The sequence below is a fragment of the Drosophila santomea genome, chromosome X, assembly GCF_016746245.2.
Source record: "Drosophila santomea strain STO CAGO 1482 chromosome X, Prin_Dsan_1.1, whole genome shotgun sequence".
Taxonomy (NCBI): domain Eukaryota; kingdom Metazoa; phylum Arthropoda; class Insecta; order Diptera; family Drosophilidae; genus Drosophila; species Drosophila santomea.
The window spans coordinates 13,278,546-13,292,427 of NC_053021.2; the positions used below are offsets into that span (position 1 = coordinate 13,278,546).

Genomic DNA, 13,882 nt, shown 5'->3' on the forward strand with positions numbered 1-13,882 from the left:
CGCCAAACCCAGCATCGTCCACAGTGGAGCTTCGCCAGTGCGAACTAAAGATACTCACTTTTGTTTAGATCGGATGCTGTAACCATTTGAAATTATACAAATGTTTGCTGATTTATAAGTAATTAATTACTTGTACAGTATAACCCTTGTTCATCTATGAGTGCTGCACTTGATTACGAACTATCAAAAAGTGTTAAATCTTTATTAGATATGCTCAACTGTAATCGTGAAGTTCATTAAGCAAATAGGTGAAATAATATGTCGTGGGAATATCTTAAAGACTTAATGATGCTGCACTACATTTAAACTGCACTTAATAGTTTATAGAGTTATTCAATCATATTTTATAGTAAAATACTTCTACTCCACATCCCATTTTCTTGTTGGCCTATTGAGCCACTTATGAGACAATTAAAACGTGCCTTAAGAGCTCTGCTATTATTAAATAGTTAAAAGTATTTAAACCACTTGCCATGCATTTTGCATAATAATACATATATATTTTGTAAGACTAACTTAGACAAACATATGCATTCCCTCCTTGGCGTATATATACATATTTACAAGCGAAAGGATTTCAATTCGAGATGGGTTTCATTCAGTAGTATCCGTCCTCGGACTCCTCGCGTTTCGCCTTCCGGTACGAGGTGATCCGGCCGGGCTTGAAGCCACAATCCACGGACACCTTGCCGGCCACTTTGCCGTAGCTGCTCTCGCTGGAATCCTTGCTGTAATCCTTGTACGCATAACTGGAACGGGAGCTGCTGATCTTGCGGAACTTCGGGTTCTTGTACTGCTCGGTGATGTAGCCCAGCTGCTTGTAGGTTAGTTGCGGCGCCTCCTCCTCATCGTCGGCGGACTGCTCCTGCTCCAGCTCCTCCTCGGCGTACTCCTCCTCGTCCTCCTGCTTGGCCGCATAGGTGCGCTTCTTCAGCGTGATCACGTCGCTCTTCAGCTGGAAGAGATTCTCCTCGGGCACGTTGGAGAACACCACCTTCTTCTCACCGTCGACGGGCTTCTGGGCGAATCCGTAGGCCAACTTGGCCTCCGGCACATTGATGGCCTTTCCCGCCTGGGCGGCCAGGCTCACGCTGATGGGATCCGCTGCCGGACTGTTGTCCACCTTCTTCTCCGCCGCATAGTCGATTCTGAAGAAGATCGTTGGTAGGTATTGATTAGATTCTACATAAGATTCGTATGTGTTTAAGGTTTCACTATACTCACTTGCCGTAGACGGATCCCGAGCTGGAGGAGCTGGAGGCGTAGCTGCTGGAGGAGGAGGCATAGCTGCTGTCGGAGCTGATCTGCTGGCACGAACAGGTGGGCTTGCACGGCGTGGTCTGTGTGGATTGATCAAATCGAGAGTTTCGTTTCAATTTCGGTTCGTATATCGGTGGGAGGTGGTGTATCTAAATGGGTTCTATCGCTCCGCATAGCTCTTGGTTTTTAGGAGCACGTACGCGGCGATATATGAGGGCGTTATGCATATATTTGGATGATTCGGATGACGATGCTCGGCTCTGATCATGGTGACGCAAAGTTGGGGCGGTGATAATGATGCCCCGATGCGGAAATCGTTACTGCAGCTGGCTGGATGACGTTGGATGAATGCCACTGGTCGCTGATTGCAGTGGTTGCAACTAATGCTAATGCTTATGAAAAAGGTAACTTAATGGTATAAACTTTGCTTAATGCTTGATTACTTTGATTAGGATCAACTCACTAGGAGTATCATTTAAAATATAGTAACTTATTGCAGCACATGACTACATGCGCAATGTTTCGTGCATTGGGATATGTTTAGTCTGGGCAGGCAGCACTGGTTATGGGCATGGGTGGATGGATGTGCATGTGGATGAGTCATGGATGATGATGATTAGAGCTGATAGCGCTGGCCAGAGGCGCCCCTCTTGTAGCAGTCGATCCGCTCCAGACGCTGCAGCCGCTCGGCCAGACGCTGTGCCGCCAGCGTCTTGGCTTCGATGGCGCCCTCGAGCATCCGACGGCCCAAGAGGTTGTTGAAGGCGCTCATGTACTGGAAGAGCTCACGTACTTTGCCGCAGGTCTTGGGCAGTTGGGCCGGCTCGATTAGCTGCTTGCTGCACCAGCAGTTGTCGCCGATCGGCGGTAGGCTCACATCGCTGGGCTCGTAGTATCGGGGCTTCGGCCGGATCACCGTCGATCCCTGGCAGCTCTGGCAGTAGTCCGTTCCCTTCTCGGAGCACACGCAGGCCGCCATTAGCTGTAGGAATAATGGTAGTTGTTTATAATCCTTGGTTTTGTATTGGTTGTGTCCTTAAATATATGTCTATTGCATGGATGAACTGATCTCCAACTTTAAGCACAGGCTCTGTACATTAATTAGGAGGATACTTTTATTCCTTTGTTATTAGAATTCTATATTCACGTAAACTTATTGTATCCTTTGCAAGCACTCTAGCAAACAGTGTTGGAAAGCTGCTTGGAAAACATTGCTTAGCTTTTGTAATCACTGTACTAAGCAGTGCTGATTAGCGCGTTAGGAAGCTCATCCTGTGAACCCGAGTTTATAAACTTTGTCAATCTTTTTCTTTGCAAATTCACTTTCTTCTGCACTCCCACTTCCACTTCCACTGATACAGATATAGCTTATTCACACTTCTTACCAGTTGAATGCAGTGCATTCCCATGACCAAGGCGAGTAGAAGCTTGCAGGCTAGCATGTTGTTAAAGGGGTTCTTATCGGATCACTGTGCTCTTGGCTCGTCAAAAGTTTGCACTGACTGTGGGAGCGGTCCACACGGCTTATATAACCGTGATAATACCAAAAAACCGAAGATCGCCGAAAGCTGTGCGCATGCATTAGTTTTCCGCAGCTGCGAGTTGCTCTCGCTTTTTGGCCGAGGTGAATGAAATCTTCACTCTTTCTTCCAGCTAAATAGAAATCTTCACGGGGTCACTTTCCCGCTGCACGGCATTGATCTTTCGATGACAGGGTCAAATTCAGGTTCAGGTTCAGATATAGCCTGTTCCAAATGCATATGCTCTCCATTGGATCCCCGCCGGTCCACTAAAGCTGCGATGCTACGTGCTTCGGCTTGAAAGCCCCACTTGCTTTCGATAATGCCCCTAAATCAACATAAACAGAAAGATGTGATGCTATACCCACTACCCACTACTCAGTACCCAGTACCCGCTAGCCACTGGTGAATTCCAAGAACTTCGGCCGATACCCATGTGAGTGGCTAACAATGAAGTAGGCACTGAGTAGAGCCAAGATGCAACAGCCATTCAAGACTGCTCTTTATCAACTGGGGTTTATCTATACAGAAGTATCAAGATTTTGGCATTCATGAGTACATATGCTTATTTTTGTCTGCTGCATTTGAATTATTATAAAATATCTAAATATGTAGTATGTATATGTAGTATAGCTTAACTTAAGCTTTCCTAAATTCGAAGTTATTTGGTTGAACTTAAGCCTTCCCCAAGTGAAAGTCATTGAAGTAGTGCATCTTCAAGGAGTGTAAGTTAACAATATATATGTATAAAAAAAGGAACCTTATTTGCAAGAACTTGCTATTTCTACCATTAAATTCGAATGGAGAGTGTGAGCTTAATAATTGAAACTGCGATTAGAACTGCGTTCCGTTCCCGATTTCTAAATGGGTCAGCGTCATCTAAAAACGACCCGGGAATCGGGAGCAGACTCCGGCGAAATCTAATAAGGCCATTAACCCAATTCGAGCTTGTTATTGGCGCAAATTTCTAGTGAAAACAACAAATTCTGGAAGCAAATTCCAGAAGATCTTAAAGCACTGCCCTTCCAAACGATAATGTGTACAAAAAGTCGGGAAAAAACACATTCCCACATAAAATAAAATAAAAACCCAAAAGACACATTAAATTAAAAACACTTTCTTACGTTATCTTTGGGCATGCGACTTAACTGATGTTTAGTAACGACACTTGATTAAATGCACACGTGTTTACACTAATCAATAGGCTACCCAACCCATTAAATTCACAGTCAAATATTATGTAATGCACAACCATTTGCATTTTATTCGTCTACGGAAGTTCAACGACTGAATGCGATAACCTGTTGTGTGATTTGGAAAATATATACAAATGGGAAAGCAGTTGTACTAGCCACATCATTTCATTTGTTTTGCGCAGAAGAAGGCACTTTGCTAAGATTTACTTAATATTGGGCACCATTCTAGTGTCCATATAATACTGCCCCCATCTGTGCCACACTATTGATGGTTGCCAAAATCTGTGATTAATCTCTTGCACTAAACACACAACCTTGACTAAGCGCCATATCAAAGGAACTGTGTGAACCCCAAGATGCCAATCGATCAGCTTTCGGGCTCATGGGCAACAGTGGCCAAGCCAAGAGGGGCTTGGAAATATTCTAAAAAAAATATAACACACACAATCTACCAACTTGGCAAAGGGAAAATAACTTTAATGCATAGAAAATATAAATAAAATGCCACGCCAAGTTTATATGCAACATATGTTTTGTAGTTAGTTCACCGAAAAAGTGTAATATTGCTAATATTCCCGATGCGTTAGAGTGACGCTCCACTCCGCGAGATGATGCCAGGGGTTAAACGAGGAGAAATGGGTCCGGATTACGGTGCCGAAATCCCAAAACATTACAAATGGTTAATGGCACGGCAACAAGAGCAGACGGCTTATCAGCCGATTGGGATGTATAAAAGACCCAAGCTGACATCCCCGCCACTCCAGAGCGCTTCTATATACGGAATCGGAACCAGACTTGCTCAGTCGAGCATTAATATATATACATATATACATTAACTTGACCAATCGGATTTGGAATATAGCTTATCAGTGGAAAAACAGAGTCCAGTTGGCGAAGCCCGGCGAAAAGAAGGCAACAGTACAGTCGTACAGCTACAAGTGATCGCAAGTGGAAGATTCTTCAGTTCCCGAAATCCTCAAACACCCGAAATCCTTCGCATCGAAATAATGGCAGCAAAAAGAATGGACTTAAATAGACGCACCTTTTTGGTGTTGAGCGGCAGCTCAAATCCTTTGGGTCAATCCCTGGCCGTGGAGTTCTGCCGTCGCCTGGCCACTGGATCCCTTGCTTTGATCTTGGACGAGGATCATGAGCAGCTTCGGGAGCTGGAGAATCATCTTCACAGCGAACTGAAGACGCAAAACGTTTGCGTGCAGACTGGCAAGTTGGATGCGAGTCACGCAAATGGTGTGCAGCTAATGGAGCAGGCATTAAAGGAGCACTTTATGGCTGGAAAGGACACTCCACGCTTCGAGCGTTCCATAATCCTGCACAACGAGGGAAAGGCGGCGACGCATGTGCTCCAGGAACCCCAGAGCGACGACGACTGGCAGGCCTATGTCCAGCAGCAGCTCTACGCAGCGGTGGCGCTCAATCAAACGTGGCTGCAAACGAAGCACTTGGAGCAGGTGGAGAAGCTGGCGGTGAACGTGACCTCCACGCTGATGGTTCGTCCACTGGTCCATGCGGGATTGCTCTGCTCCTGCAAGCGGGCGAGGGATATGTACTTCCGTGCCATGGCCGCCGAGGAGTCTCGTTTTGGTGTCCATGTGCTCAGCTTCTCGCCCGGAGTAATGGCCACCCATGTGGACCAGTGCGATGTGAACGGCAATCGGATCACTCCCGCCGAACTGGTCGCCTCGAAGCAGCTGCTCCAGCTGCCCAGGATCCAGCCGCGCCAGGCCATCCTCAAGTTGATCAACATTCTGGAGGAGATCTCCTTCGTCTCCGGCCATGATGTCGACTACTACGACACCTTCGTTTTATGAGTAGCACCGCGGTGGTGGGCTGCGTCCCTGATGGACTCGGTTCTAGACTCGGTTGACGACGATTGGGATGCTGTACACGACTTGATTGCCATGGAAATGAATAAAATCTGGTTAATGACCTCGATTTCAGACCTGCAAGTGCACCAATATCAGGCACACGCACAGGAAAACGAACAAAAACATATTTTTTACTTTGCCAAAGTGGGTGGGAAAAATCTAGATTATATAATCTATATATATACATATAAATCTATATATGTATATATTTATATATATCTACAATATATTATGTATATTGTAGATTTTAAAAGTAGGTGTTATGGGGTTCCTACATTTAATAGAATTTGATTGGGATAGTTAGGGATTTCCGATTCAAACACTTTATATATGCAAATATTCATTTACTCAAAACGGAAGTTCAGAAGAGGTGCAGAATATACTCAATTAACATTTAGTCACATTAGGTAAATTTGTATGTGCAGCTGTGAGTTTATGAATAAGCGATGAACACCGGATTAAACAATTATACAGCGTGTAGAATATATATTTCAACTTGAGACAGATCAAGTAGACTCAGTGATAAGAAAAGCCACACGTGTTCAGAAATATTCAAAAGTATGGGTGTTGCCGGGTCGAAAACTTCCAAAATTCCCAATAAAATGATTCCTGATCCGGGTTTTCTCATTTCTGCATGGAAATTTGTATTTGTATCTGCTTGAATTTGTAGTAATTGTTTTCTTAAGTTTTCCCTTTTTAATCTTATACAAAGTACACTGATCTATAATTTATATAGCTTAAAATAATTGGATTCTCTTCATTCCGATTAAATCTAATGAAATCTTTATTGTTTCCCATTTTGTTTGCAGTTTAACTTACTGTTTCATATTCAAGGCATACTTTTGGGTATTCCTTATAGACAATATAGAAATATAAAATTCACTATAAATGTTGCTAAGCTTTCCTAATCAGAATTGAGCAATAATGTAAATGGCAATCCGGAATTGGAAATGGAGCTTCTCTACAATGTTGCAAAGCTTGTGCAATCAGTAGGATTTTATAGTAAAATTAAATTTAATGGCAATTGCGAGGCTTGAACTTTAATACAAAGTTGCACAGCTTTCGAGAGAAGATTAATCGAAAGAGTTACTTCAAGATGCTGACCTTGACATTGGCATAGCAGCTGGGTTACCTCAATGGATCTCGATACATATAGTATGGTACATAGTATGGAACAGAATGTTCACTCTAACGAGGCGATTAATAAAACATAGGCAATTAATTAAATTAAATCGTTAAGCAAGAGCCGGCGATAACCTTTCGCATCGATTGGAGCTTAAAGCGTGAGAGAATCTGCGAGTCGAGAGCAAAAAAGGCGGAGAGCGGGAGACATGGGCGGCTGTTACGGGGGTTACGCCCATGCCATGCTCCCCAAATATTTATTCTTAAAAATCAAAAACAACAATATGTGAAGCTAAACTAAAAGCTTTTAATTAGGTACATATGGCAAATACTTTGTGTTTTGAGTTCGAATTCAAAGGTTTGACATAAGTATGTGTTTTACCCCCTTTTGGAAAGTGGTTTTCGTCTACGCTCCTGGCCATGAAAACACCAAGCTTTAGTCAGCTGTGAAAAAGCTGCCGAATCAGGTAAAAGCCAAAGCCAAAGCGAGTTACTGAAGAGAGACAGCCAACTGTTGCCGCCACAGTGAGTGGGAATTAGAAAGTAATTTAGTCTGGTAATTGAATCATGGACTTGAAACAACGCACATATCTCCTGGTGACCGGCGCATCCCGTGGAATTGGCCGCGAGTTCGCCCAGCAGCTGGCCAAGCGGTTTAAGGCGGAGGGATCCGTGGTGACGCTGCTGGGACGCAATCAGGCACTCTTGGAGGAGACCAAGGCGGAGATTGTGGCCACAGTACCAAGTCTGCCCGTGCACACCTACTCGCTGGAGCTGGAAACGGCCAAAGCGGAGGACTTTAGCAAGATTCTGGAGGCATCCGGCGGCGGGAGCAGCAGTTTCGAGCGAGCCATTGTCATCCATAATGCTGGCACAGTGGGCGACACGTCCAAGAGGGCCAAGGAGATCGGGGATACGGACTACCTGCAGAGCTATTATCACTCAAATGTCTTCTCTGCCATTTCGCTGAACTGCGAATTCATGCGCGTCTTCCAGGCAATCCCCAAGTTGGTGGTCAATCTCAGCACCTTGGCAGCCATTGCTCCCATATCCTCGATGGCACACTACTGCACGGTGAAAGCAGCCCGTGAGATGTACTTCCGTGTGCTGGCCACCGAGGAGCCCGCCGACGACACCTTGGTGCTCAACTACGCGCCCGGTGTCATTGACACCCAGATGACCGTTCAGGTGCAGCGAGAGGCACACGATCCCGCCGTGGTCGCCATGTTTCGGGAGCAAAGGGAGTCCAAGACCATGCTGACACCCGCCCAGACGACGGAGCGGTTCATCAAGGTCCTGGAGGCGTTCAAGTTCAAGTCCGGCGATCATGTGGACTACAGGGATGAGAAGTTCTAGCTTGTTAATCAGTATGTTATTATCTGTGGTAATGGGGCTTATGTATTAAAACATTCAAATGATAAAACAATTAAACCAACTATTTGAAAACTTTTTAAACAAATGTTGCGCACGGGATTTTGCTACAATTCGAAACACATCTAAATGAACTTTCAGCTGAGAAGGTGTGCTAATATTTCCCATTCATGGTATTATCTTGAACAACTCTCTTTTATACCAGATGACTTCTTCTTTGGCACGCAGAAGAAATCTACATTTCGTAATAACAGCGTAGGAATTAGATGTATTCTGATGAAATTAAACATGAATAATGCGGCATGGGTATGTGCTAAAAGAAATCGGCTGCAGTGCGTCGCTTAGTGGGTATCTTGAGCAGATCGTCCGTGAGCGTGGATCCCGTATCGATGGTGGCGTTCTTAGACGGAGTGCTGATCTTGGCCGGCTGTTGTTTGGTTGCTCCCAGTGGCGTATTGGTGCTCCTCACCACACCGGGCGTTACCTTGCGCTTTCTGGCGCCCAGCGGTGATGGTGTGTGCGATAATCTGGGCGTACCTCGGATACCCAGCTTACCCGTGGCCAGTAGCTGGGCTGCCGGCGACATGCTGGCCAGTCGTTCCATATTGGTGCGTATCAGCGGAGAGCCAATGTTGCGACGCGCCGTGTCCAGAGCCATTTGTTTCTGATTTCGCATCTTTTCGCTGACCTTTTCGGCCAAAGCGATGGCGATGTTTTCACGCCGTGAGTTCTCATTGATCCGGAACGAGGGTCCTTGGGTCGGCCGCAATGGCGTGTCGCCGCCGTCCAGGCGAAAGGGAGTGCCATCGATCTCGCCCCACGTCATGATGGGCGAGAAAGCCTCTCCGGGTCGCGGTGATGGTGAGCGCAACAAATCGAAACCGCGTATTCTCGGAGTGGCTGTGCCTTCACCTGTTGTGACACCATTTTGTGACACTTCATTCTGTTTTTTTGTGTCCATCTCGCGGTGCTTTGCCTCATCGGGCAGCCTGGTGGCATTGTGTTGGATGCTCTGCTTGCGCTCGGCCAACTGGACGCGCTCCTCCTCGGTGTACTCCACGCCATCAGGCACGTACATAATGGAGTTCATGTTCGTGTAGTTCCAGGTTTCTATCTTCCTCAGCGGATCTGGCTCCTCGAATTGCTTCTCTATGCTGGGCAGCATGAGAGCACGCTGCAGTTGCTCTGCGGAGAGTTTCTCATGGTTGTACAGCACAGCGTATTTCTGGCGCAGCTTGGCCTCAGCCGTTTCAATGATCTCCTGAAAGCTCTGGTTATCCTCACTGGTGTACTTCTGCAGAAAGGCGTCCAGCGATAGCTTTGAGGTGGTGTCCCTGCCCTCGGCGTCGCTCTTCTCGGTGCCATCGGTGGAAAATGGTGTGTCGGTGGCCCGGGAATTGGGCAATGGGGTATTGCTGCCATTCGCGTGACTCACTGGTGTCTCAAATGTGGCCGGGGACATGGCTGAAATGATAGATTTCAATTAGTTAATAGATTATCTAATTATCCACTGCCAATGTACTATTTCATCAGAATGAATCAGATCAGCGTTTAAGTAGCTGCAATGGTGTGTATCCAATGCCGTACAATACGCACCATTATTCCGCTGGTTGTTCCGTCGGCTGGTGCTTCTTCCTGTCCCGGGAATCCTGCCCAGACTGTAGCGCTCCCGAATCTCGGCCATTTGGACGAAATCGCGCCGTGACTCCGCGTCCAGGTAGTCGTTCTGGGCACGCAGCCGCTCCAGATCCGGAAAGAAGTCGCGCTGTATGATCTTGGACATCTCCTCGATGTACTTTTCCTCGGTAAGGATCTTCGGTTTGTTCTTGTGGCGCACCATCGTCGTGGGCATCTTGAACTCGGCGAGTGCTGAATTCTGGACGCGGGCCACTTCCATGGCCAGGCTGCCGGGAGTGCCAGGTGTGCCCGGTGTGGCAGGTGTTCTTGGTGTAGCGCTCATCGCCATATATATCTGGTTTTCTTCGTAAACAACTTTGTTTTTTTTTAATATGAAAAGTGCGATGTTTTTTTTTTCTGCCAGTTGGGTGTGACCGTTTTGATTTCCACTCAGAATAACAAAAACTTTGTTTTTACTAAACTCTGGCAAGGAGCACGTATGAATGAGTTATCGATAAGTGTGGAACGCATTCGAGTGCGCGCTAGCATTTGAATTGGAATTTGTATGCGCTTAGATGATGTGATGAATGTGATATTTGCTTCCGCTTTGGACGCATACATAAATAAGAGGAAATATTTTAAAAACCATTTTATTGTTACATCTGCCCCGGTGACCAATGGGCTTAATATATTTACTGTTTTTGGAGACAATTTTATGTGTTACTAATAGCGCCTGTGAATCACGGCCACATATACGTAATTTGTACGACTCACCATATCAGCGATTACCGCTTTCGTGGTGCCTTATCTCGACTAGCTATATAGCCGTAAGCTCGGCAACTTCAAATCCTCCAACTAACTTTCGATACACCCATCAGTCTTGGTTCACCCATTCAACCCGTCGCACCGTCGATCGTCGTGTGTTTAGTTATTGAATTGCGATATCGAATATATATCCAAATCCGCCATGAAGTTTTACCTGTTGCTGATTGCTGCCGTCTCGTTTTTGGCCTACATCAGTTGTGGTAATTGTTGTTTCTACTCCCAAAAATCAGTTTGCCATCAGGATCGTTATTTTTTTGTTTTTTGCTGTTTCAAGTGAACGATTTATTGAGTGCGTTATATAAGAAGGTGTGATAAGCGATGGTCTCATGGACACCGAAATAAATTCCAGATAAGATATCAATAGGCGAGTTGCAAACGAAACTTCAAAGGTTCTGAGCTTTGTAACTGGGTTAACTTATATTTTTTTTTGTTGTATTCTTTTTTTTTCGAGTGTGTTTAGCCGGCAAACGCATGAAAATGATATGTACAGCATATAGTGCATGCACATATGTGAGCGGTTGTTTAATTTCCCTTTCTGATGAAATGCAATATAGATATGGATATAGATGCAGACAAAAGGTTTCTACCAGAGAACTGCAAGGTTGGTGTTTGTTGCCAACCCAATCACACTCAACATATTTGAGTGTCGGGTCATTAAAAACACCCGCTCAAAATATTTGGGTGTCTGCAAGCACCCGTAACTCTCATAACTCTTATAACTCTCATAACTCTCATAACACTCAGAACATAGAACAGAGAGGCAGAAAAAGGCAAGTGCCCAAAGAATATGAGTGGCAAAAACACTCACTTATGTCACTTAAACACTCGGGTGTCTCGTGGACACCAGGTACTCACCCCTTTCCTTCGCAGAGCTGCTAGCGGGTTGTAGCTCCTGGAAAATAGGTAGCTCCTCCAGTAGGTCGAAATCCCATCATTGGTATCCACTGCTGCCACTTAAAATCACTGCACCACTCACTCACATTTAGTATTTTTTTTTTTAAAAACATCGAAAAAGTGGTTTGCTTACGTAGGACTTTTGAGAAGCGCAGAGGAGGGCACCTATATTTCGGTATTATTTAGTATAATTTGGTATTAAGTATTTAGTATTTTTTTGTATTTAGTGCTAAGACACCCGGAGTTTAATGGGTGCACTTAGAGTGCAGCTCTCTGGTTTCTACTGCCCTTCGCATAAGCGGCGAAACATTATCTCTGAAAAAAGCGCTTGGCTGTAGTTGTGTATCAGTTCATTTCGTATTTGCAGCTTGCAAGTAAATATTTGTGAATCATTCAAATCCCAGTTTCAAAAGCCTAGTATTTGTAATAATTTCAAAATAATTTGTGTGCAAACTTTCGGCACCTTGCCCAATGCTGTCAGCATTGTAAATTTACTTTGCTTATCGAATTATATGTACACATGTACATAAGTTTGTTGACTCACTTTGGGACCTGTGTGTATACGTAATACGTATGCACGATAATTGATAAGAATCGATTGTGTGTGGCTGAGATAATAGCTGCGAAGCCCAGTACAGTGCGCGCCATAAGGTTGTAAATGGGTCTGAAATGAATGAAATGAATGATATGCACTGTGTGGAAAAGGACTTTGCACCGATACAAAACTCTGTCAATGCAAAGGATACACAACAAGTTGATCTAATCTAATCAGGCATGGCCGAGACTCAATCGAAACGCTCCGTTCCACTCGCTCAATTCGCAGATGGATGCATCCAGTGCCACTCGAAGGACAACGAACGCTGCGCCACCAATCCATTGAGCCTGCTCAATCGCAACTGCTCCGATGGCTCCTCCAACTGCTACTCCCGCGTCCAAGGTATGTTGTGAATGTGGAATATGTATATTTCGAAGGTGACGAAATGCATCCTTGTACTTTCATAGATGGGTACACCGTTCGCGGTTGCGCCGTCGATCTGGACAACGCCACCAGGAGCACGTGCAACAACGAGCTGCTCTGCCAGCTGTGCACCTACAGCGAGGGCTGCAACCGGAACACCTTCCCCTTGAGCCGCCTCCAGTGTCTGCAGTGCTCCGGCAACTCCACCTCCTCGCGCTGCGCCACCGATACGTATGTGTCCGCCCAGATTTGTCCACTGTACAAGTTCGGCGACAAGTGCTACATTCGCAACAGCAACCGCACCGTGGATGGTTCCTTCCAGCGCGGCTGCCTCACCTCGGCGAATGCCCAGAAGCAGTGCGTCAAGGATGGCAACTGCTACACGTGCGAGGGACGCGGCTGCAACTTCCTGCTGGCCAACGACACGCACATTCCGCTGGCCCGCGACTCCGGCGCCCAGTTGGTCATGTCCATGTCGCTGCTGATCGGCGCTCTCCTCGCCGCCTGGCGCCTCTAAGCTGCAGTCCATGGGACGCCAGTCAGTCAATCCTGCCCAGAACCTATCCAGTTCTTTTGGCATACACACCCGCATCACACACATCCTTTTTTTTTTAGCAGCATTATAATGGGTTGTATGCTCAATTTTTTTGTAAAAGAACTCTGTGTTTGTTTGTAAAGATAAATAAACTGAATGAGGCAAAATCAGAAATGGTTTTCTTTGGGTTGTGGGGAAATACTGAACTTAAGAACTGGCAAATGTTGGAGCAACTTGCTTCATTTTTAATAGTGCTTCATAATATTTTTGAAGCCAAAATAAATATAAAACTTAAATGCGCATGCAGGGTAAACAGCGATCAAACATTTCGTTTGCATTTCACTTTTTACGAGGTGTCAACGGGCGGCACTTGATGGCAGTTGACACTGTGTCCCGATCCCGATCCCTATCCCTATCCCTATACCGATTCCCATTCCCAATCCGAGGCAGAAACGTACTCCAAACCCAAGCCAGAAGCAGAAGTACCAGTAGGAAAACCGGAAGCTCTCTGCGCAAATGAGGGGTGCATAAATGTGTCGACGCCTCCGAATGTTTGTCAATTACTTTTCACGGCTCGCTTTTCCGGGTGCCTTTTCCATTTCCATTTCCATGCCCATTTCCATTCGATCGAACTGCCAGCGCGGAAATAGCTTCAGTTTGGTACAAAATATTTCGAGCTACCTACTTGGAAGTATATA

At 45.6% G+C, this 13,882-nt stretch overlaps 5 protein-coding genes across 6 annotated transcripts; 3 read left to right on the plus strand and 2 right to left on the minus strand.

Annotated features, from left to right (window-relative positions):
* Positions 1–474: 474 nt before the first annotated feature.
* LOC120455264 lies at positions 475–2,796 on the minus strand. Its single transcript, XM_039641265.1, has 4 exons — positions 2,646–2,796; positions 2,054–2,242; positions 1,225–1,340; positions 475–1,148 (listed from the first exon to the last, which is right to left on the minus strand). Exons 1-4 carry the CDS (start codon positions 2,700–2,702, stop codon positions 599–601), a joined length of 912 nt encoding a protein of 303 aa, XP_039497199.1. The 5' UTR covers positions 2,703–2,796; the 3' UTR covers positions 475–598.
* A 2,058-nt stretch (positions 2,797–4,854) lies between these two features.
* On the plus strand, positions 4,855–5,979 carry LOC120455266 (sepiapterin reductase). The gene has a single exon (XM_039641266.2). The coding sequence runs from the start codon at positions 4,984–4,986 to the stop codon at positions 5,803–5,805; it is 822 nt and encodes a 273-aa protein (XP_039497200.1). The 5' UTR covers positions 4,855–4,983; the 3' UTR covers positions 5,806–5,979.
* A 1,392-nt stretch (positions 5,980–7,371) lies between these two features.
* On the plus strand, positions 7,372–8,415 carry LOC120455268 (sepiapterin reductase). The gene has a single exon (XM_039641268.2). It carries the CDS (start codon positions 7,552–7,554, stop codon positions 8,338–8,340), a length of 789 nt encoding a protein of 262 aa, XP_039497202.1. The 5' UTR covers positions 7,372–7,551; the 3' UTR covers positions 8,341–8,415.
* Positions 8,416–8,531: 116 nt separating this feature from the next.
* Positions 8,532–10,426, minus strand: LOC120455263 (splicing factor ESS-2 homolog). The gene is made up of 2 exons (XM_039641264.2): positions 9,952–10,426; positions 8,532–9,819 (listed from the first exon to the last, which is right to left on the minus strand). Exons 1-2 carry the CDS (start codon positions 10,319–10,321, stop codon positions 8,669–8,671), a joined length of 1,521 nt encoding a protein of 506 aa, XP_039497198.1. The 5' UTR covers positions 10,322–10,426; the 3' UTR covers positions 8,532–8,668.
* A 411-nt stretch (positions 10,427–10,837) lies between these two features.
* On the plus strand, positions 10,838–13,351 carry LOC120455269. 2 transcript variants are annotated; one of them, XM_039641270.2, is made up of 3 exons: positions 10,838–10,997; positions 12,464–12,628; positions 12,694–13,351. In XM_039641270.2, the coding sequence occupies exons 1-3, from the start codon at positions 10,940–10,942 to the stop codon at positions 13,164–13,166; spliced, it is 696 nt and encodes a 231-aa protein (XP_039497204.1). In that variant the 5' UTR covers positions 10,838–10,939; the 3' UTR covers positions 13,167–13,351. The 2 variants fall into 2 exon arrangements, with proteins under 2 accessions (XP_039497204.1, XP_039497205.1); XM_039641271.1 differs by having other exon boundaries at positions 10,840–10,997; positions 12,515–12,628.
* The last annotated feature ends 531 nt before the right edge of the window (positions 13,352–13,882 follow it).